Genomic DNA, 23,510 nt, shown 5'->3' with positions numbered 1-23,510 from the left:
TCTCCCTCTGTAATTGCATTTTGGGCTTCTCAACGTAGAGACCTCAGACAATCCATGTTGGCAGGAATATTTCAAGCTCCACCACGCTAAGCAGCATAGCCCCATCAGGCAGCACGTTGAGCTTGCTGCTGTTCACACTGCTGACGCATGACGGTACAACTGGGTCCAGCTCTAACTATGTCATTAAGTTCACTGATGACGCAACAGTGTTTGACCTCATCAGCAACGATGATGAGTTGGCATACAGGGAGCAGCTGGAGTGGCTTGTGGACCAGTGCAAACACAACTTGAGTCTCATCATGGCCAAGACTAAGGAGATGATTGTGGACTTCAGGGAGGTACAGACTGACCACTCCTCACTGAACATCAATGGCTCTTCTCTGGAGAGTCAGGAGAAACAAGTTTCTTGGAGTGTATATCGTGAATGATCTCACCTGATCCCTCAATACCACCTCTTTAGTCAAGAGAGCATAGCAGCTTCTTCATTTCCTGTGGAAATTGAGGTGACCAAGGCTTCCCACTTCCTTTCTAACCACGTTCTACCAGAGCAGCAGCAAGAGTGTCCTGACCTGCTGTATCACCATCTGGGATGGGAATTGCAAGGCATCCGGTCACAAGGTCCTGCAATAGATCCTGAAGACTGCTGAGAGCATCACCAGTGCCTCCCACACCCCCTCCCTGCCCCCATCCAGGATAAACACGAGAAGAGTTTGTATTCGCAGAGCCTTCCACATTTTCAAGAACTTTTCCCATCTGTCCCACAATTTCTTTGACCTCCTACCATCAGGCAGAAGGTACTGGGGCTGTTAGGCTGGTTAACAACTCCTTGCCCCAAACTATGGGTCTCCTGAACACTCTGCTACCACCCAGTACCCCACGTTATTAATAACAGCAGCAGCAGCTTATTTGACTATTTACTATTTAATTATTTAACTATTCACTATTTAGTTATTTACTGTAGCTTATTTAACTATATATCATAGATACACTTTACAGCAACTTAAACATCTACAGAATATGTTTAACTATCAGTTAATATTATTCTATGTGCTGTATGTGATATATGTATTGGGTTGGCACCTTATTCCCAGGGAAGTGTTGTTTCCTTTAGATGGGTAGTGTACATTCAGCAAGGCTCCCTCAGACTCCTTCTCTTGGAGGAGGAGGGACACAGTCACTCCCCACAACTATAATCCTCCAATCTAGGTGACATCCCAATGAATCTACTCAGTACCCTCACTTGTATAGCGACTAAAACTGAGCTCAATATTTTCAATGTGGGCTAACCAGGCCTGCTAGTAAACATTTGGCATGTCTCATTAACATGGCATTTGAATCATTTATTTAAAGTCTTTGATCAAACCTGATTATACCTAAAATATAAATATTAACTTTAGCTATTTAAATTATTTTTAAGTTTTAGTGCACAAGGAAAACATAGCAATCTCAAGCTTCCTTGTGCTTTGAAAACAGCTGTTTTAAAATTAATGTTTCAGATGACAACCATGTCTGCAATAGCATTAATGTAAAATTCAAACAGAAAGCAGATGTGAACAATGGGTACATTTATTTTTTTTAAAACATCATTCTTTCTGTAAGGATTTTTAAAAATGTCATAAACTATAGGAGTCAGGGTTTTTCATGCAATTCTGCTCAGAGAAACTTGTTTGTATCTCTGATATTGTCAGGGTATTTCCACATAAAATTACGTTAATTACTCCCTAGCCTCAGTTAATCCCAAAGTTGGAAAAATAGAAAGATTATTTACTGGTAATAGTGGATAAAAGTCACAAATCGCCATACAAAATGTCAGCACTGTTAAATCATAGAGAGATAAGCTGAAAAGGCAATTCATGAAGTTGTTACTGGGATTTGAGGCTGTATTTTTTTACTATGGGGGGGGTGACCTTATAGAGGTTTATATAATCATGGGGGGCACAGTCCAGCCCAGTGTAGGGAAGTCTAAAACTAGATGGTAGGAAGGGAAAGATGTAAAAGAGACCCAAGGGTCTCTTGTAAAGAGGTTTTCACACTGAGGGTAGTGAGTATATGAAATGGTAGAGATAGCCTCAATTACAACATGGACAAGTTCATGGATAGGAAAGACTTAGGGATACTAATTCAGATACACCTCTTGGCTGGCATGTATGGGTTGGGCCGAAGGGCCTGTTTCTATCCTCTGTTGTCTGTACAGCGGAGATACAGGCCCCTCAGACAACCAACACCCATCTTTAGCAATCACTACCCTAGCCCCTATCATTCTCCCCATTTTCTATCCCTCACCCACACAGCCAGAGTCAAGTTTACAATGTCCAATTGACCTAACAATTTGCAAATCTTTGGGATGTGAGCAGAAACTGCAGCACCCAAGGGAAACCCATGTGGTTCTGGGGAATGAGCAGACAGACAGCTCCGGAAATGAGGATTGATCCCATTCACTGGGACAGGAAGGTAATAGCTGGACTGTCTAACACTGTTGGAAAGAAATGGTGCAGGGTATCAGCAGCTCTTTGTTATGTGCCTGAATGAAGACTAGTACCAGCTTGGAGACCAGCATGATGACCAAACTGGTGATACTGGGTTGCAATGGTACTGTTGCCTTGTTCTTGTAAAGAGGTTTTGATTATAAAAGACAAGAAACCTTTGATGACTAGGGAGTCAAATGACTCACAACATACTGAGCACCACACACACAATGCTGGAGGAACTCAGCAGGCCAGGCAGCATCTGCGGAATAGAGTAAGCAGCTGTTGCTTTGGGCTGAGACCCTTCATCAGGACAGATAACGTACTGTGTAGGCTGGCTCATCCATTCGGCTGGCTATAAACTTGATAAATTTTGGACCTTTGTAAATGTGGGAGTCTCACCCTCAACTCCATGAAGCTAAAATCTTGGCAGCACATTCTGTGTCAGCCATTGTGTGAAGGTTAGTGAGGTGCGCTTACAGCAGCTGAGGTGCTGGTCATTCACAAAGTTTACTTGTAGAAGCAACAAACAGTCTTGCAGAAACTCAGCTGGTCGAGCAGCACGAGTGAAGGTAAAAGACTTTTCAGTGACCCTGCATTAGGACCATCCTGATGCAGGGGTTTGACCCAAAACATCAGCTGTTCCTTTCCTCCCGCGGATGCTGCTAGACCCACTGAGTTCCAGCAGCAGACTGTTTATTGCTCCAAGTTCCAGCATCTGCAGTCTCTTGTGTCTTCAGTTTGTTATTAGAAGTATGTGAAAGTGATTTATTTGGGATATTTTCCTTCAATCCTTCCCTGAAGGCTTTAACTCATTCTACACACAGAGGGAGAGCTTCTGGTTCCTCGCCCAGCTGAGATCATAGAAGCAGAGAAAGTTATGGCACGGAAGGAGTTGAGTGTTTGAGTCTATGCCAGCTCCCAGCAAATCAAACCCATCAGCCTCATTCCCAACTGATCTACAAACTATTCCCTCTCATCCCAATCTGATTTTCTTTTCAAGGTATAGGTTGTTTCTACTGGATAGTGAAAGGCCTGGAAAAGGTGGGCGTGGAGAGAAGGTTTTCATTAGTAGGAGAGCTTAGGATCCACGGGCACAGCCTCAGAGTAAAGGGGCTGAGAATTTAGAACTGAGGTGAGGAGAAACTTCTTCAGGTGGTCAATTTATGGAATTTGTTGCTGTGGAGGGCTGTGGGTCCACACCATTGGTGTATTGCAGAGATTGGCAGAGAGTAATAGGTACTTGATTGGTAAGAGAGCTAAGAGTTAAGGGTTAAAAGATGAGAAAATGGGTTTATGACAGAAAAAAAAACAATTTGAATGCCACAATTGAACAGTGGAGCAGACTCAATGGACCAAATGGCCTAACTCTGCTCTTACGATTCATTACTCTAAAATGCAATAAGTTGCAGATAAGACTCTGAGTAAAAATATTGTTCCCACATTCTTCTCTCTTTGCTCCAAAAAATTCAAACCCCGTTCCCTGGTCTTTGATCTACTTGCTAATGGGAACCATGTCCTCTTTAAGGGCCATTACACCCCTGTCATACATCTTTGACTGATATCCTGTAAACCTACTTTGCTTCAAAAAGACCACTCCCAGTTTCTCCAGTCAACAGGTGACAACCAAGCTGTTCACACTTGTTAAAACCATTAAAAAACTGAAATACACAGAAACAAATACATCCTTAAAAAATACTCTATTTGTAGTGACATTTACATGACAATACCCCGACAACATAACTGTAGGTAGAACTACTGATAATCTGTTCAGGATCTCACTTTAACTACTGGTGCATGGAAGTCCCAGAGTTACCATCAGTTTATCCAAGTAGTGACTGCATATACTGATAGCCACCAATCCTGACTTATGTATGCCTGCTTCAGATCAGCTAACTGTACAATAGCTTGTAACCTAGGCCATTACTTACCTACCGCCTGCCTGAACCATAATTGTGATATGTAATTGCTAATAATATGTTTAGTCTGGCTTGTCCCTTTAAGGTTGCTGTTTATGTTAAAGTAATGGGAAAAGTGATCCAAACAGGGACACCTTATGATAAATCAATGTTTATTGATGCTGGGAGGATCAATAATAGCTCTTTGATCAGCTCTCACCTTCTCCTGAAGTGTGGTTGGTCACTAAGAGAAGGACAAAGCTGAAGGATAGAGTGGGCTCTCTTGTGTTCAATGTTTGGCACGCTGATGCATATGCGCTAAATGCCAACTTCCTGTATGCAGATACCTGTAATCAACATTGGCGCTGATGGGATTATATCTAAACAGGCAAATGACACCATTAATGATGATCAGCTGCTGTGTCAGGAAATGATGTAAGACTGATATAAAAAATGCTTCACAGATGCAGTGTTCTATGAATAGACTGAAAGGTCTAAGTGAAAAGCCGAGTTTTTTAGTTTCAGCTAACTGATCTACAGGTCAAAAAGAATCCAGAATAGTAAATGGTAAATATACCATCATTCCAAATAAACTGATTCCTAAGCTCCAGAACCTGGGTCTTAGCACTCAAATCTGCAGATGGATCTTCAACTTCCTCACAGACAGGACCCAGGCTGTAAAAATAGGGGACAAACTCTCTTCTACAATCATTCTGAGCACTGGTGCCCCACAAGGCTGTGTACTCAGCCTCCTGCTGTACTCACTGTACACCCATGATTGTGTAGCCAAGTTTCCATCGAACTCACTATATAAGTTTGCTGATGACACCACAATTGTAGGCCACATCTCAGGTAATGATGGGTTTGAGTACAAAGAGGAAATTAAGAACCTGATGGCATGGTGCAAAGACAATAACCTATCCCTCAACGTCAGCAAGACGAAGGAATTGGTTGTTGACTTCAGAAAGAGTAGCGGACTGGACAACCCCATCTACATCGGCAGTGCGCAGGTGGAACAGGTCAAAAGCTTTAAGTTCCTCGGGGCGAATATCACAAGTGACCTGACTTGGTCTAACCAAGTAGAGTCCACTGCCAAGAAGGCCCACCAGCGCCTTTACTTCCTGAGAAAGCTGAAGAAATTTGGCCTGTCCCCTAAAACCCTCACCAATTTTTATAGGTGCACCGTAGAAAGCATTCTTCTAGGGTGCATCACAACCTGGTATGGAAGTTGTCCTGTCCAAGACCAGAAGAAACTGCAGAAGATCATGAACATAGCCCAGCACATCACACAAACCAATCTTCCATCCTTGGACTCACTTTACACCACACGCTGTCGGAGCAGTGTTGCCAGGATAATCAAGGACACGACCCACCCAGCCAACACACTTCTTGTCCCTCTTCCCTCCGGGAGAAGGTTCAGGAGCTTGAAGACTCGGACAGCCAGATTTGGGAACAGCTTCTTTCCAACTGTGATAAGACTGCTGAACAGATCCTGACTCGGATCTGGGCCGTACATTCAAAAAATCTCGGACCTGACTTGCACAACCTTACTTTCCCTTTTCTATTTTCTAATTATGATTTATAATTTAAATTTTTATTATAATTACTTCGACTTGTACTCCAGGGAGCGCAAAGCACAGAATCTAATATCACTGTGATGATTGTACGCTCTAGTATCAATTGTTTGGTGACAATAAAGTAAAGTATATGCACACGTGATCAGGTCCACAGGAGGCACACAAAGAAAGGAATGGCCAACTCCTACAATTAATACCAAGGGTCATTTTCCATGTTACATTGATTACCCAATATTTTGTACAATTCATTTATATTTAATACCGATATGCTGTGTGGTAATGCCCACCAGCTGCACTTTTAGAGGTCACTCTTGTTCTATGCTTCCACGTATGCAGGCTGTCATTGCAGCTCTCACTGTGTTGTTTACCTTGAGTTTCAGGATCTGGTTCTCCATTTGTGCGTTGTGTATCTGCTGATCTTTCTCCTTCATTTGCTCCAGTGACAGTTGGTACGACTTTTGAAGATCTCTCATTTTCTCCTGCCTCCTGTTGGAATCTATTGATGCATCCAAGAGGGTCCTCTGATAAAAACAAGACACCTGGTTAAAATCCCTCTTCTGGAATAAAATTCAAACCACCCATTCTACAATATTTGTTTCAAGAATATGCAATTTGTTTTCTTCATTGACTAACTTCAATAGTTGATTATGATTTGTGCAGTCATGTGAGCTGGTGCAGAAAGCTTTAAGGTGTTCCCCACCTTTGCATCCACAGCACAGGTTGCTGATCGAGAAGGTGGTCTCTGCTTGTGGCTGCCATACATCAGATGTCACCAGGAAGACATGAGACACAAGTAATTGCATTGAAAAATGAAGTTTCTCTATGAAATGTACATGATGGTGCCAAAATAAGATTACTCTTTACAAGTTGCACTCAATAGGTCTATTCTTTACATTTATTGTAATCATTCTACTCTTTTAAATCCCTATTCTATGACATTATGAATTAATAAAAATATTCTCTCAAATCTGTTTATTGCTTTGGCAATCTACCTACTTGACTCTCAGACCCTAAAGAAACATTTCCCACTGCCTTGCAAAGGCAGCTAATCAAGGACCCCTCCACCCAGAACATTGTTTCTTCTCCGCCCTCCCATCAGGCCGAAGATACAAACGCCTGAAAATTCAAACCAACATGCTCTAGGACAGCTGCTGTTCCACTGCTATAAGGCTCTTGAGCAGACCTCTTTTAAACTAAAAGTTGAACTCTTAATCTCTCAGTCTCACCCGGTCATGGTCTGTGCACTTTACTTGTCTGTCTGCATTACATTTTCTCTCTACCTGTAGCACCACGTTCTGCATCTTGTTAACATTTTTACTTTTGTTCTACCTCAGTGGATCTGTCTGAATGTTATCAGTCATATGACAAAGACAAAGAATTCTTCACTGCACCACCATATTCCTAGGTTCTTCTCATCATGGATGCTGTTTGCTTGGATTTTCAGAAAGCCTTTGACAATGTGCTCACATGAGGCTCGTAAACAAGCTAAGAGCCCGTGGCATAACAGGGAAGATACTAACATGGATAGAAGATTGGCAGACTGGCAGGAGTCAAAGAGTGGGAATAAAGGGGGCCTTTTCAGATTGGCCATCAGTGACTAGTGGTGTCCCTCAGCGGTCTGGTGTTTTCACATTATAATGTCTTCACATTATATGTCAATCATTTGGATGACAACAATGACTTGGCTTTGAGGCCAAGTTTGTGGATGATGCAAAAATAGGTGGAGGAGCCGGTAGAATTGAGGAAGTCTGCAGGAAGACTGAAACAATAGGAAAATAGGCAAAGAAGTGGCAGATGGAATCGTGTGTAGGGAAGTGTATGGTCACGCAATTTGGAAGAAGGAATAAAGGCGTAGACTATTCTCTAAATGGGGAGAAAATTCAAAACAGCGGAGCAAAGGGAGTTTAGAGTCTTGGAACAGGACTGTAGTTTGAGTCAGTGGGAAGGAAGGCAAAGGAAACATTAGCATTCATTTTGAGAGGACTAGAATATAAAAGCAAGAACTGAAGCTTTACAAGGGATTGGTCAGACTGTACTTGGAGTATTTTGAGCAGTTTTGCTCAAGAAATGCTGTGTTGGCCTTGGAGCTGGCCCAGAGAGATTCACAAGAATGATCCTGGGAATGAAAGGGTTAACATACGAGGACCCTTTGATGACTCTGGGTCTGTACTCACTGGAGTTTAGAAGAGTGGGGGTGAATCTCATTAGATAGAGTTAATGTGCAGAGTGGGTGAGTCTAGGACCAGAGGGCACAGTTCTGAATAGAAAGACGTCCATTTAAAACAGAGATGAGATGGAATTTCTTTAGCTAGAGGGTGGGGCTCTGTAGAATTCATTGCCACGGATGGCTATGGAGCCAAGTCAGTGGTAATATTTAAAGCAGAGGCTGATAGGCTCTTCATTAGTCAAGGTATCTAAGGTTATGGGAGGAAGGTAGAAGACTGAGGTTGAAAGGGATAAAAATCAGGTATGTGGAATGGCGGAGCAGCCTAAATGGACCAAACAGCCTAATTCTGCTCCTATGCCTGACATCTTATGGCATTTGGAGTTGCTTATATTTTCATGTAGACATTTGGGCTGCTTCTCAAGAATAAGCACTTGAAGTATTGTGTTCAGTCCTGGCCATCCTGATATAGAAAGGTGTTATTAACCTGGTAAATGTGAAGAAAAGATTTTCGAGGATGTTGCCAGGATTCGAGGGACTGGGTTACAGAGAAGGTAGTACAGGCTAGGACTTCATTCCTTGGAGCATGGGAAGCTGAGAGGTGATCATAGAGAGATCATGTAAAATCTTGAGAGGTATAGGTAGGGTAGATCTTTTTCCCAAGCTTAGGAAATCAGAAACTAGAGGCATTGCTTTAAAGTGAGAAGGGAAAGATTTAAAAGGTAACAAATAACCCGATGGGCAACTTTTTTCTTAATTAAGGAGGGTAGTCCATATGTAGAATAAGCGGCCAGAGGAAAGTACAGTGACAACTTTTGAAGAACAGTTGAACAGATACGTGAATGAGAAAGGTTTAGCGGGATATGGGACTACGTAACTTGGATGGTCACCAGCTGAGCCAAAGGGCCCGTCCCAGTGCTGCTTGCGTCTATGACTCCATGACACTAACATCCCAGGAAGACACTTTCCAGCTTCACTCCTCTGTTTGATGAGTCTCCTCAGTAGATCAGGAGCAACTACATCCTCAGGTGACTGGTAATCCATCACGTGAGTGAGACACAAACAACGCAAGGGACTGGTCAGTCATACCTGCATGTCTAGTGTCATGGCTGTCAGGGAGTTGTTCATTTGCCTGTACTGCTCCAGTGCTGAGGAATTGCTGCTCACTTCTTGCTGTAGAGATGCCTGCCGTACCTCCGATGCCTGAAACACAAGAGATGATCGTCACAACCCATCAAACTAAAGCAACTGGGTTGGGCAGCATTGTGAGGGGGGAGGGAATGGTCAATGTTTCAGATTACAGCATTTACAGTCTCTTAAATTAGATCCTTCCAGGAGTTTGAAGATGTTTTCATGGATTAGAACACTTTCCACGGGCTGTGAATGCAAACATGTTTTATCCGTAAAATCATAAGACATAGAAGCAGAATTAGGCCACTCGACAATTGAGCCTGCTCCACCATTCCATCATGGTTGATACATTATCCCTCTCCACCCCATTCTCCTGCCTTTTCCCTGTATCCTTTGATGCAAGAACATATCAACCTCCACTTTAAGCACACTCAATGTCTTTGCCTTCACAGCGGTCTGTGGCAATTAATTTCACAGATTCACCCATCTCTGGCTAAAAAATACTCCTCTTTATCTCTGTATTAAATGGGCATCGCTCTATCCTAAGGCTGTGCCCTCTGCTTCTAGACTCCCGCACTATACCTCTGCCCTCCGACACTTTTGAATTTCTGGCATACCGATGCAAAATACTTACTAAGTTCATCTTCTGTTTCTCGGTAACTGTCCACCCCTCCCCATTACTACCTCTGCAGCATCATTTTCCAGCAGTCTTTTACTCCTTATATATTTGACAAAAACTTTTGGTATCCTCTATGACATTTTTGGCTAGCTTACCTCCATATTTCATCTTTTCTCTCCTTACGTGTTTCTGGTTGCCTTCTGCTGGTTTTTAAAAGCTTCCCAATCCTTTAACTTCCCACTAGTAACTTGCTATATTATACACCTTCTCTTTTGTGCCATCTTTGACTTCCCTTTTCACCATGGTTGCCTCATCCTCCCTTTAGAGTACATCTCCTTCTTTGGGATGTATCTGTCCAGTGTCTTCTGAATTGCTCCCAGAAACTCCAGCCATTGTTCCTGCTACTGTCCTTTACCAATCGACTTTGGCCAGCTCCTCTTTCATGCCACTGTAATTCCCTCTACTCTGCTGTAACACTGATATAGACAATAGACAATAGGTGCAGGAGTAGGCCATTCAGCCCTTCCAGCCAGCTCCTCTCTCATGCCACTGTAATTCCCTCTACACTGTAACGCTGATATAGACAATAGGGAATAGGTGCAGGAGTAGGCCATTCAGCCCTTCTAGCCAGCTCCTCTCTCATGCCACTGTAATTCCCTCTACTCCACTGTACCGCTGATATAGACAATAGGTGCAGGAGTAGGCCATTCAGCCCTTCTAGCCAGCACCACCATTCACTGTGATCATACACAATCAGTACCCCGTTCCTGCCCTCTCCCCATATCCCTTGACCCCGCTATCTATAAGAGCTCTATCTAACTCTCTCTTGAATGCATCCAGAGACTTGGCCTCCACTGCCTTCTGGGGCAGAGCATTCCACATATCCATCACTATCTGGGTGAAAAAATTTTTCTGCATCTCAGTTCTAAATGGCCTACCCGTTATTCTTAAACTGTGGCCTCTAGTTCTGGACTCACCCAAGAAGCGGGAACATGCTTCTTGCCTCCAGTGTGTCCAATCCCTTAATAATCTTATATGTCTCAATCAGATCCTCTCTCATCCTTCTGAATTCCAGTGTATATATCTGACTTTATCTTCTCCCTCTGAAAGTGCAGAGTGAATCAATCATATTATGAACTCTATTGCCCAAGGGTTCCTTTACCTTACATTCCCTAATCAAATCCAGTTCATTACTCACCACCCAATCCAGGATCACCTTTCCCCTAGTGGGCTCAACCATAAGCTGCTCTAAAAAGCCATTTCATTGGCATTCTACAAATTACCTCTCTTGGGATCCAGCACCAACCTGATTTTCCCAATCTACCTGCATATTGAAATCCCCCATGACTATTATAACATTGCTCTTATAACATGTTTTTTCAATTTTCTATTGTAATTTATATCCCACATCAAAGCTACTGTTCGGAGGCCTTTGTACAACTCCCATCAAGGTCTTTTTACCCTTGCAGTTTCTTAACTCTATCCTCAAGGATTCTATATCTACTGATCCCATGTCTAAGAATTTGATTTCAGAGCCATCCCACCCCCTCTGCCTACCTGCCTGTCCTTTCATACAATGTACATCCTTGGATATTAAGCTCCCAACTATGATTTTTTTTCAGCCGTGCCACAGTGCTACAAGATCATCTACAAGATCATCTTCGTATACTGCATGCATTCAAAGATAACACCTTAATTCCTGTATCAATCACCCTTTTGATTTTGCCCCCATGTAACATTTCATCTCGTCTCTCTGACTGCAATTTTGCCCTATCATCTGTCTGTCCTTCCTCAGTCTCACTACACACTGCATCTACTTGTATCCTCAGCATTATCACTCCGGTTCCCTTCCTCCTGCCGAATTGGTTTAAACAGTTCCAGAAAACCTGCCCATAGGGATATTGGTGCCCTTAGGGTTTAGGTATAACCCATCCTTTTTGTACAGGTCATACCTTCCCCAGAAGAGATCCTATTGATCCAGAAATCCAAAACCCTGCCCCCTGCACCACTTCCTCAGCCACTCATTCATCTGTACCATCATCCTATTCCTGCCCTGACTAGCACATGGCAGTGGGTGTAATCCAAACAGTACTTTCTTGATGGTCCTTTTCTTCAACCTCTCCCCTAACTCTCTATGCAGGACCTCTTCCCCCTTTCTACCTATGCCATTGGTGCTAATGTGCACCATGACCTCTGGCTGCTCACCCTCCCTCTTGACAATCTTCTGCAGTCTCTCTGAGACGTTTTGGACCCTGACACTGGGAGGTAACACACCTCCTAGTTTCTTTCTTGCGGCCACCGAACCTGCTGTCTGTCTGGCTAACTATTGAGTCTCCTATCACTTCCCTGCCGAGCCTCAGAGCTGCCAACAGTGCCACTGACCCGGCTGCTGCTGCTGCCATGTCCCGACAGGTCATTCTCTCCCCACTCCCCCAGTAGCATCCAGAGGGGTATACTTGTTGCTGAGCGGAACACACAGAGAACCCTGCCCCATTACTCCTCTTGGTGGTCACCCATCTACCACCTGAAAATTGCACTGGAGGTGTGACCACCTCACTAAAAGTCTCATCTATGAAGTCTTCAGCTTTTGGATGGTCCTGACTGCCTGCAGCTCCAATCCTTGACCCTGCCAGTCAGGAGCTGAAGCAGATGTAGTCATGTCTTAATCTGCACCTGCTCTCGCCCAAGCCTGACCACTCTGACTGTGTCTGCTCACGGCATGGCTGCCCCGCTGAAACCGCCACTCTTTTCATTGGGCCAGGCTAAGTTACTGTTGACCCACCAATCTCTCGCTCCTCAGTCGTCCTGACAGGCACTGGAAATGTCTCAAAACACTTGCAGTCTCTTTCTCTGCAGCCAAGTCCCGACAGGCCCCGCTTGCCTTATCAAAGCAACCTGAGTCCTTGGCTATTCAGTGGATACCGATGATATGACGCTATTGGCAGCAAAACCAGGAGACGGAGGAACAGCTGCAGACGTGCGGTGAGGCTGCTGAGAAACCAGGATCACTCAGGTTTGGTGTGGAAGTTCCAGAGACTGGGGTCCCCACTGACTGGTCAGTGCCACAACACTTCTTGCATCTGCAGCCTTCGTCTCCATTTTTCAGGAACTGAATTATTCAAACTTATAAATGATGAGCAGGGGGAGCGACTTAGCCTTCGCACCTCTTCCTCTCTAGATCTGAATGTGTCATAGTCATACTGCACAGAGAAAGGCCTTTCAGCCTACATGCTGACTATCAAGCTCCAGTTTACACTGATCACACCTTGCTTTCCCTCCCCATCACTAAATTCTACCACTGACCTACACACCAGGAACCATTTACACTAATTAAGTCCACAAACCAAGTTGTTTGGAATGTGGGAGGAAACCAACATAGCCACCTCGTGGAACCGAAGCAAATGAGGTGTCTTGGTGCTGCTGTCCCACCAACCCAGGGACATGGATCTGATCCAACTAGTCACGTTACTGATCTCCCTGTAACCCATCCTGGTGAGTTGACTGTTTGATGAAATTCAGCATTTAGTGAAGGAAAGTGGCCAAGGATGAAAGAGGAGATGGTGAAAGGTAGGAGGGTAGAAGGGGTACTGGGAGAGGGAAATGGGATGGGTGGGATTGGCCTGCTGGAACAAACATATCCTATCACCTCTTCAATTCACAGCCTTACACAAGAAGTCAGGTTTCCAATCCCAGAATGGTGGACAAACTCAACAGACATTTTGTGCCAGTCTTTATTGCTGAAGACACCAACAGTATGCCAGAAATTTGAGAGTGTCATGGGGCAGAAGTCAGTGTGGTCGCTATTACTAAGGAGCAGATGCTCGGGAAGTTGAAACATCTAAAGGTAGATAAATCATCTGGACCAGATGGGCCCCAGAGCTCCAGGGTTCTGAAAAAGATAGATGAAGAGATTGTGGATCTTTCAAGAATCACTGGATTCTGGAACAGTTCTGGAGGACGGGAACATTAGAAATATCTCAGAGTGGAGGGAGGCAAAAGGCAAGAAATGATTAGGTCACTTCGCTTGAGCTCAGTTGTTGGGGAAGACGTTAGAGTCCATTATTAAGGATGAGGCTTTGGAATACTTGGAGGCACATGATAAAAGACGCTGAAGTCAGCACAGTTTCTTTAAGGAGTAATCTTGCCTGACAAATCTGCTGGAATTCTTAGAGGAAATAACTGACAGGATAGATCATGGAGAATCAGTGATGTTGTTTACTTGAATTTTCTAAAAGCCTTCAATAAGGTACCACATATGAGGCTGCTAAGCAAGTTAAGAGCCCATATTACAGGAAAGATAGTAGCATTGATAGAAGATTGGCAGGAGGCAAAGCATGGAAATAAACAGGATTTTTTCTGGTCGGTTGTTGGTGACTGGTGGTGTTCTGCAGTGGTCGGTGTTGGGACCACTTCTACATCTTTAAATTTCCTGGATGATGGACTTGATGGCTTTGTGGCTAACATGAAGACAGAATAGAAGGATGTCCCTTTAGAACAGAGCTGAGGTGGAATTTCTATAGCCAGAGAGAAATCTGCCGAATTCATTGTCACAGGTGGCTGTGTTGGCCAAGTGATAGGGTAAAGTGGAGATTGATAGGTTCTTAATTAGTAATGACATCAAAGGCTACATGGAGAAGGCAGGAGAATGGGGCTGAGAGAAAAAATATATCAGACATGATTGGTGGAGCAGACTTGATGGGACGGATAGCCTAATTCTGATCCTCGGTCTTATATGGTCTTATGTATTCTAATACCCCGTACTATATGAGCTGACACTCCAACAAGTTACCTATGTGTTGTTTTCGCAAATTATCACTGATGGATTAAACTTCAGCAGACAAGACTACTGCCAGTTTGAGTCACTCTGTTGGGAAGAGCAACTGACCCACCCATTCACTCCACTGAATGTAATCAGATTACAGAAAACCTTGCAGCGAAACCCATCAACATCTAAACTCCTGCCCTCAACAGCACCAGTGGGGAATCTGCTGCGACAAGTTGGGGATAGGCCAGTATCATTCCCACCCTGAGAAACTGGAGAAGATTAGGAGGACACCCAGTCGTACCCAGAGATGAGCAGGCAACACAAGTAAAACTCATTCCAAATGGCGTACAAGCTCCTCTAGAATGAGCGAGTGTGAAAGCACGAGGGAGAGTGATGGAGGAAGAGCATGGTACACATCTCAGAGACACTGGGGGTGGGAGTTGCAAGGTGGGATGATATATAAATATACATAACATTATACCATCCTGTGAAAAAGAGACTGCAAAAACAAGACAGTGCAAAAAAAACCAGACACAATTGAAAACGGGCCCATAGAGAGGGATGTGCTCCGTAGTGTTCCATCGCAGAGGCAGAGTCGGGGTTATTCTGGTCGGTTCAGGGACCTGCTAGTTGTGGAAAAGTAGTTGTTTCTGAACTTGGTAGTGTGGGACTTCAGACTTCTATATCTCCTGCCTGGTGGTAACAGTGAGGCTAAAGAAAAGTCTTCCAGAGATTCCGACCAGCGCCGTCAGTGACGCCAGAAGCACAGCATCATAATGGAATGATTTGGGTGTCACTCTGAAGACTGGGGGGGATCTGGGAGGTGCAAGGTGTCAGAAAAGGTTTGGCACCTGCAAGCAGAGCAGGATGGGGCAGGCGGTGAAGGAGAAGGTGTGTGCTATTGCCAAAATGAGCAAAAATTCTACCAACCCTGTGGGGATGATGCTGGATCTAAGGCAGAAAGTGTGGCTGATGCCTTTCAGTCTGGTCTGATGATGCTCAGGGATCGGGTAGGAGAAAGGCAGATGGATCGGAGCTTCGAGCCCATAAGACCAGAGAGGCTCAGCAACTTACAATACCCCACTCCAGGGTCCAGTTCCTTTGTTAGAGCGCCTCTTCATCTCAGAACTGGAACCTCTGATTGGCCAGGACCTTTGGGGAAAGGATTCCAAAACTTTTCTATCCAGTCTAAGGTCTTTGCACCAGAGACCCCAGCAGAGACAGAATCCAAGGGCAGGACTGAAAAAATGCCACCTGTCTCAATCTCCCAACCCACAGCTGCAACACCCAGGGCCCATCCCAAGAGGAGGAATCAATGGAAAAGGGGAGAGAAGAGGGACAAGAAGGAGAAGAGGGACAGGTTGTAAATAGGAAGAACTCCCAGAAGACGTCACCAAAGAGACAGAGAGCTGCTGAGAGTAAACGTAATAGATAGAAAGGGTGATGCATCAAACAGAAACATAGTGACAAAAAGTTTGCAAGTAAATTGCCAAGATTGGAGAACAACTCAACCCAACCATCTTTAGTATTCTTCACCCAAGGGAACAGCATGGGAGAGAATGAGAGGTGTTTGTATGGTGAACAATACAGGGTGAGTGCATGGAAAACAAAACCATCCATGATGTTACTGAATGCCAGAGCAGGCACACAGGACTGGTTCTACTTGTTACGTTTTTCTACTCTTGTAAACAACCCTGTACTAAAAAAAACTGGGAGAAAGTCTTTATTCATCCTTATTTTTATTAATTTGCAGGTATCCCAGGGAAGACTGGGAGACGGGAGCTGTCTGACTGCCTCACTGGAGAAAGTTAGAGGGTTGGGGGTCACGTACAGTCAGACCAGGTAGAGACCAGATGAATATTTATAAAACTAACAACAACTGATAGTATAATCTCAACAAACAATCTGCTGGAGGAGTTCAGCAGGTTGAGCAGCATCTGAGGAAGGTGGGAAGGAGCTGGTGGTGTGTGGTGAACTACATGTGCCTGTCTGGACACGCCCCCTGCTGACTGCTCCTGTGACTCCTCCTACAGACCCCTGTATAAAGGCGATTGAGGCCTGAGCCCGGCCTCTCAGTCTCCAGGATGTAATATGGTGGTCAACCACTGCTTGTTCCTTCTTCCAGTCAATAAAAGCCGATATCTTGCTTTTACGTCTCAGAGTGAGTTATTGATGGTGCATCATGGTGCCAATTCCTTTCCATCCTAACAGACACACCTCAACCTGCTAAATTCCTCCAGTGGGTTGTTTACTGATGCAAATTTTATGATCAACATTACTGATGCAAAACACATTTAAATTCAGTATCTATTCAATTGGAATGTAAATTCCCAGTAGCTGGTTTAAGTTCCTTAGTTGCATTGTGAAAATTGGTTTCATGCCTCCAGGATTCTATCTACTGGGACGTTTTACTTGTCTGCCTCCAGTCAGTGTGCCAGAACTCAGGTGCTGAAATACCCACCACAGCCTGTAGGTGGCAGGTGTCTCCCACACAGTTAAGAACTCTGTCAATGTGGTCGTGAAGTCAACTCATGATATATTTCAGTGCTAAAGTGTAATCACTACCTTTTGTTTTTAGCCTACTGATGCAAATACCAGAGACGAATGGTCTTGATGATTTTTAGGTGTGCATGTTGAAAGACATTTGTGCAGATCTCAGATGGCGACAATGAGATATCCTGGTTGAGTGGTGTCACGACAACCTTGCACTCTGTGTCTGCAAGTCCAAATAATTGATTATGAAATTCAGCAAGGTGAGTGATCAGCAATGGAAAGCATGAGCGCCTTCAAGTTCCTGGGCAAAGGATGCAATTTCACAGAAGGCTCTATTTCAATAACAGCTGAAGGAGATTTGGCATGTCATCGAAGACTCTGGCAAATTTCTACATTTCTGTGATGGAGCGTATACTGACTGGTTACATCACAGCATGGTACGGAGACTACGATGTACAGGCTGCCAAAGATTATAAACTCAGCCAGCTCCAACATGGACACAAACCTCTCCACCACTGAGGACACCCTCGTGAGGTGGTGCCTCATCCATCACTAAGGAGCCTCATTAGCTGGGACATGCTGTCTTTGCATTACTACCTTCAGGGAGGAGTTGCAGGAGCCTGAAGATCCACATGGAGCGTTTTAGGAGCAGCCTCTTCCTCTCTGCCATCAGATTTCTGAACAGTTCATGAACCCATAAATACCAACCCGTTATTTATCTTTTGCACTTACTTTTTGTTTTGTAATTTACAGCAATAGTTATGTTGGGCACCGTACTACTGCCACCAAAACAATAACTTCCACGACATGTCAGTGATAATAAACCTGGTTCTGATTCAATATTCCAACTACAAGAACATCAACATGCCAAATGAAGATTTATCATGTAAGTTGCACCATGAGTAGATTTTGATCCTAGCCCAGACTTCGCTCGCCATTGGCATTAATCACCAGCCTTCCATTTTGAGGTAAGTGAGATGTTCCCTGAAGATTGCACAGTAATAATGCCATTTACAGCTCTTCAGTCGGTGTAGCCATCCACATCTGCATACAGTGAAACATAATCACCATTCAGGTTTGGGCTGATGGGTTTCAGGTAATGTCAGTGCTACAGAAACGCCTGCAGTGTTATTTCCCCGACACCTTAACCACCTGCCTTCAATAGCCAATGGCATTCATATCACTGAGACTTCTAGTGACATCCTCCTAAGATTACAGATTCAGTGGAGAAGTCAAAGGAAGATTGAGCTGATCAGAGGTTCCTTGGCATTGACCTATCTAAGGATCTATTTTGGGATCTGCACACAAGTGTCATCAGAAATAAGGCTCGACAGTGCCTCTACAATATTAGAAGATTGATTCAGCATATCACCAAAAACTTTGACAAATTTCTATAGATGCACAGTAGAGAACTGGTTACATCATGGCCTGATATGGAAACACTAATGCCCAGTAACAGAACAGACTGGTGGATACAGCCCAGTCCATCACAGACAAAGACCTTCCACCATTGAGTACATTTACACGAAGCAGTGCCACAAGAAAGCAGCATCCATCATTAAAGACCACCATCATCCAGGACATGCTCTCTTTCACTACTACTATTGGGCAAGAGGTATAGGAGCCTCAGGTCCCACATCAACAAGTTCAGGAACAGTTGTTACCCTGCAACCACCAGGCTCCTGAACCAGCGTGGCATAGCTAACTTCACTCACTGCTACTTTGAACTGATTCTATGAGCTACAGACTCACTTCCAAAGTCTCGTTACAACTCATGTTCTCACTATCATTTTTTATTTACACAGTTTTGTCTTTATGTTGCACAGTGGTTGTGTGTCAGTTGTTGTCTGTTTACGTACAGCTTTTCCTAAATGCTATTTTCACCTTCCCAGTAAAATCACAGGATAGTATATGGTAACAAACGCACACTTAAAGAACAAACTTAGTTTGAACGTTGAGGTTGGATATCCTGCAGGAACTGATCCTCTCCTGAGTTCTGAGCCTTTCCTCCATTGACAGAGCACAGGTCAGGCTGAGGTGGAAGTCAGAAAGAGGGCAGCACCAATCACATTCAAGAAGCTTAACATCATCCAGAACACCACCCTACACATTCACTCCCACCCACACAAGAGGTTGCTGTGTGTGCCATTATGTACCCAAGCTACACTGTCAGAACTCCCTAAACTCAAATTCTTTACTACCAAATAGAACAGGTGTAACAGGCCCAAGTTAATATCCCAATCTGCATAAGACCATAAAACAATAAACCATAGGAACAGAATTAGGCCATTTGGCCCATCGAATCTGCTCCACCACTTTATCATGGATGATCCATTTTCCTTCCCAGCCCAATCTTCTGCCTTCTTCCTGTATCCCTTCATTCCCTGACCAAGTATACATACAGAGTTGGCCTCCACAGCTGCCAGTGGCAAAGAATTCCAGAGACTTACTGCTCTCTGGCTAAAGAAATTCCTCCTCATCTCCTTTCTAAAAGGATGCCCCTCTATTCTGAGGATGTGTCCTCTGTTTTTAGATTCTCCCACCATAAGAAACATCCTCTCCACATCCACTCCAGCAAGGCTTTCACCATTTGATAGGTTTCATAGAGGTGACTCCTCATTCTTATGAATTCCGGTGAATACAGGTTCAGAGTAATCAAACACTCTTCATATGACAAGTCTTTCAAACCTAGAATCATTTTTGTGGACCTGCTTTGAACTCTCTCCAGTTTCAGCACATCCTTTCTAAGATAAAGGGCCCAAAACTGCTCACGATAATCCAAGTGAAGCCCCACCAGTGCTTTATAAAGTCTCAATATTACATCCTTGCTTTTATATTCCAGTCCTCTTGAAGTGAATGCTAACATTGCATTTGCCTTCCTCACCACCACCTCAAAATGCAAATTAATTTTAGGGAATCCTGTACAAGTCCCTATGTGCCTCAGCTTTTTTGTATTTTCTCTCAATTTAAAGAATAGTCAACCCTTTCATTTCTTCTACCAAAGTGCATGGCCATACACTTCACCCAACACTGTACTCCATCTGTTTCTTTGCCCGTTCTCCTAATCTAAGTCTTTCTGTAGCCTCTTATTTCCTCAAAACTACCTGCCCCTCCACCTATCTTTGTATCATCTGCAAACTTTGCAACAAAGCCATCAATTCCATCATCCAAATCATTAACATATAACATAAAAAGAATTGGTCCCAACACAGACCCCTGTGAAACACCACTAGTCACTGGCAGCCAGCCAGAAAAGGCTCCATTTATTCCCACTCTTTGCTTCCTGCCAATCAGCCACTGCTTTACCTATGCTAGAAACTTTCCTGTCATACCATGAGTTGGTAGCTTGTAACACAGCCTCATATGTGGCACCTTGTCAAAGACCTTCTGAAAATCCAAGTACATAATATCAAGCAATTCTCCTTTGTCTATTCTTGTCAGTACCTCTAGTTGAACTCTCTCTTTGTGTGTTTTCCCCCTAGCCGTCAGTCTGTGGTTTTGTATTGCCATGAGCTCCTGTCCCCGCTCCTGCTCTACTCCGGCCCCTGTATTACAGAGTACTCCATCTCTCATTATTACCTGTACTGCTGCCACCTGTTTCTCATTGTGCTCCATCTATCATCTGTCACTCTGTTTAATACTCAGTGTATTTCAGTCCAGTGTTTACACCTGTTTGATGCCAGATTGTGCCAGTGAGTTTTCCTGAGCCTTTCCAGCATTTGTATCTGTTCTCTGTCTGTCTGAATATTGACTCTGCCTGTTTCCCGATTCTGGTTTTTGGATTTCTCTGGATGTTTCGATCTCTGCCTGTACTTTGATGCTGACTTTGTTGCCCCCCCCCACCCCCCGGATTTGCTACTCAGTAAATATCACAGTGTGCACAGTCTGCGATTGGTCCCTGCTTCAGCATCCTGACAATTTTGCTTGTTATTTCTTCAAAGATTTCCAACAGATTTGTCAGGCAAGATTTTCCCTTGAGGAAACCATGCTGACCATGTTCTCCAAGAACATCCTTAATAATTGACTCTAACATCCTCCCAACCACTGAGGTCAGACTAACTGGCCTTTAGTTTCCTTTCTTCTTCCTCTCTCCCTCCTTAAAGTATGGAGTGACATTTACAATTTTCCAGTATTGTAGCTCCATTCCAGAATCTTGAAAGGTCGTTATTAGTGCCACCACAATCTCATCAGCCAGCTCTTTCAGAATCCTTGGCTGTACAGCATCTGGTCCAGGGGACTTATCTACCTTCAGGCCTTTCAGTTTCCCAAGAACCTTCTCCCTCGTAATAGTAACTTCACACACTTCATGACCCCTGACACCCGGAACTTCCACCATACTGCTAGTCTCTTCCACAGTAAAGACTAAGCAAAATACTTAGTTTGTCCACTATTTCCTTGTCCCCCATTACTACCTCTCCAGCATCATTTTCCAGCAGTCTGATATCCATTCTCGCCTCTCTTTTACACTTCATGTATCTGAAGAAACTTTTGGTATCCTCTTTAATATTATTGGCTTATTTACTTTTGTATTCCATCTTTACGTTCTTAATGACCTTTTTAGTTGCCTTCTGTTGCTATTTGAAAGCTTCCAAATCCAACTTCCCACTAATTTTTGCTCTGTTATATTCCCTTCTCTTTGGCTTTTATGTTGGTTTTGACTTCCCTTGTTCGCCTTGGCTACGTCATCTTGCCTTCAGAATACTTCCTTCTCTCTGGGATGGTTATACCTTGTGCCTTCCGAATTGCTCCCAGAAATTCCAGCCATTGCTGCTCTGCCGTCCCTTTACTCCTCTGTAATACTGATATTCTGACTTCAGCTTCTCCTCCGATTTCAGGGTGAATTCAATCATATTATGATCACTTTCCCGAAGGGTTCTTTTACCTTAAGCTTTCAGAATCAGAATCAGGTTTATTATCACCGGCATGTGACGGGAAATTTGTGAACTTAGCAGCAGCAGTTCAAGGCAATGCACAATGTAGAAAATGATAATAATAAATTAAATAATAATAATAATATTAAGTAAATCAATTACAGTACACCTATATTGAATAGATTAAAAATGTGCAAAAAACAGAAATACAATCTGGAGTGCTGATGAAGGGTTTCGGCCCGAAACATCGTCACTACCTCCTCCCATAGATGCTGTCTGGCCTGCTGAGTTCTGCCAGCATTTTGTGTTTTTATTCAATATACATAATTGATTTACTTCTTTTCTCTCTGCTTGATGTATTGCATTGAACTGCTGCTGCTAAGTTAACAAATTTCACATCACATGCCAGTGATAATAAACCTGATTCTGATTCCAATTCAGGCTTCTGTATCTCCTACCTGATGGTAACCGTGAGAAAATTCTGGATCACAACCATGAGTTGCTCTAAATAGCCATCTTGTAGGCATTCTAGAAATTTCTCCCTCCTGGAATTCTGCACTAACCTGATTTTCCCAATCTACCTGCATATTGATCCCCTTTGACGATTGTAGCATCGTCCTTCAATGCTCTCCCTGTTCTCACACGTTGTTCACTGTTCCTCAAGTTCACTAGGTCTAAACTCTGGAACTCCCTCTGCAACAGCACCTTCACTAGTGGCTCATATCACTTTCCCCAAGGGCAATTAGGGATGGGCAATAAATGCTGGTTTTTGGCCACTTCAGAAAGAATGAATAAAATGAAGACATTGCACAATATGCTATTGTTTGCTTTTCAGTGGTGACTGGGTGTGGAAGCTGATCTAAAAAGAATCAGCTTTAAGGTCATAACTTTTTAAAAAAATATTTACCTCAAGTCTTGAAATATTAGGGCCCACAATTAGACAACAGTACATTGTGAATTTTGGTGTGTTGTGTTGATGTACTGTAAGGTGTATGGTCCCAGATGCCAAATTCTGACTGAAGGAAGCTGAACAACAAATACATCACTCTCACAACAATTTACAAACTTGTCATTATTTCTTATAGTCTTTGTGAAAAAATACACATTCACTCCTAGGCAATATTTGTAAAAGGGGAGGTGCATCTTACTCTCAAATATTTTCAGCTTACTGTTGAATAGAATTGTATAAAAATGAGGAGCAGGTAAATCCCAGCTCATGTTATTACACTGAGAACTTCTGGTGTGTAATTATCTCAAAGTTTGAATTTCAGAATAAAATTATTTACATATACATCACCATATACAACCCTAAGATTGATTTTCTTGAAGACAAACACAATAAGTCCAAGAAACACACTAGAATCAATGAATAACCATACACAACCCTCTCCACCTCTGATTCCCTGATCAGGACTCCCACTTCCCTCCTCCTGAATCAATAATTAATTACTTGGTCTTGCTGACATTGAGTGAGAGATTGTTGTTACGGCACCACTCAGCCAGATGTTCAATCTCCCTCCAATATGC

The 23,510-nt window shown here is 43.5% G+C and overlaps 1 protein-coding gene across 1 annotated transcript in view; it reads right to left on the bottom strand.

Moving 5' to 3' along the window:
- The window catches only part of myzap (myocardial zonula adherens protein), a 105,053-nt gene that overhangs the window by 18,484 nt on the left and 63,059 nt on the right, over nucleotides 1-23,510 (bottom strand). The window contains exons 6-7 of the mRNA XM_059952556.1: nucleotides 9,194-9,307; nucleotides 6,309-6,461 (exon numbers count right to left, since the gene is read on the bottom strand). Of these exons, the coding sequence (XP_059808539.1) occupies nucleotides 6,309-6,461; nucleotides 9,194-9,307 (267 nt within the window). The remainder of the gene's footprint in view (nucleotides 1-6,308; nucleotides 6,462-9,193; nucleotides 9,308-23,510) is intronic.

The sequence above is a fragment of the Hypanus sabinus genome, chromosome 28, assembly GCF_030144855.1.
Source record: "Hypanus sabinus isolate sHypSab1 chromosome 28, sHypSab1.hap1, whole genome shotgun sequence".
Lineage (NCBI taxonomy): Eukaryota > Metazoa > Chordata > Chondrichthyes > Myliobatiformes > Dasyatidae > Hypanus > Hypanus sabinus.
Note: the sequence above shows the minus strand (reverse complement) of the source record. Positions and strands in the feature narration are given on the sequence as shown.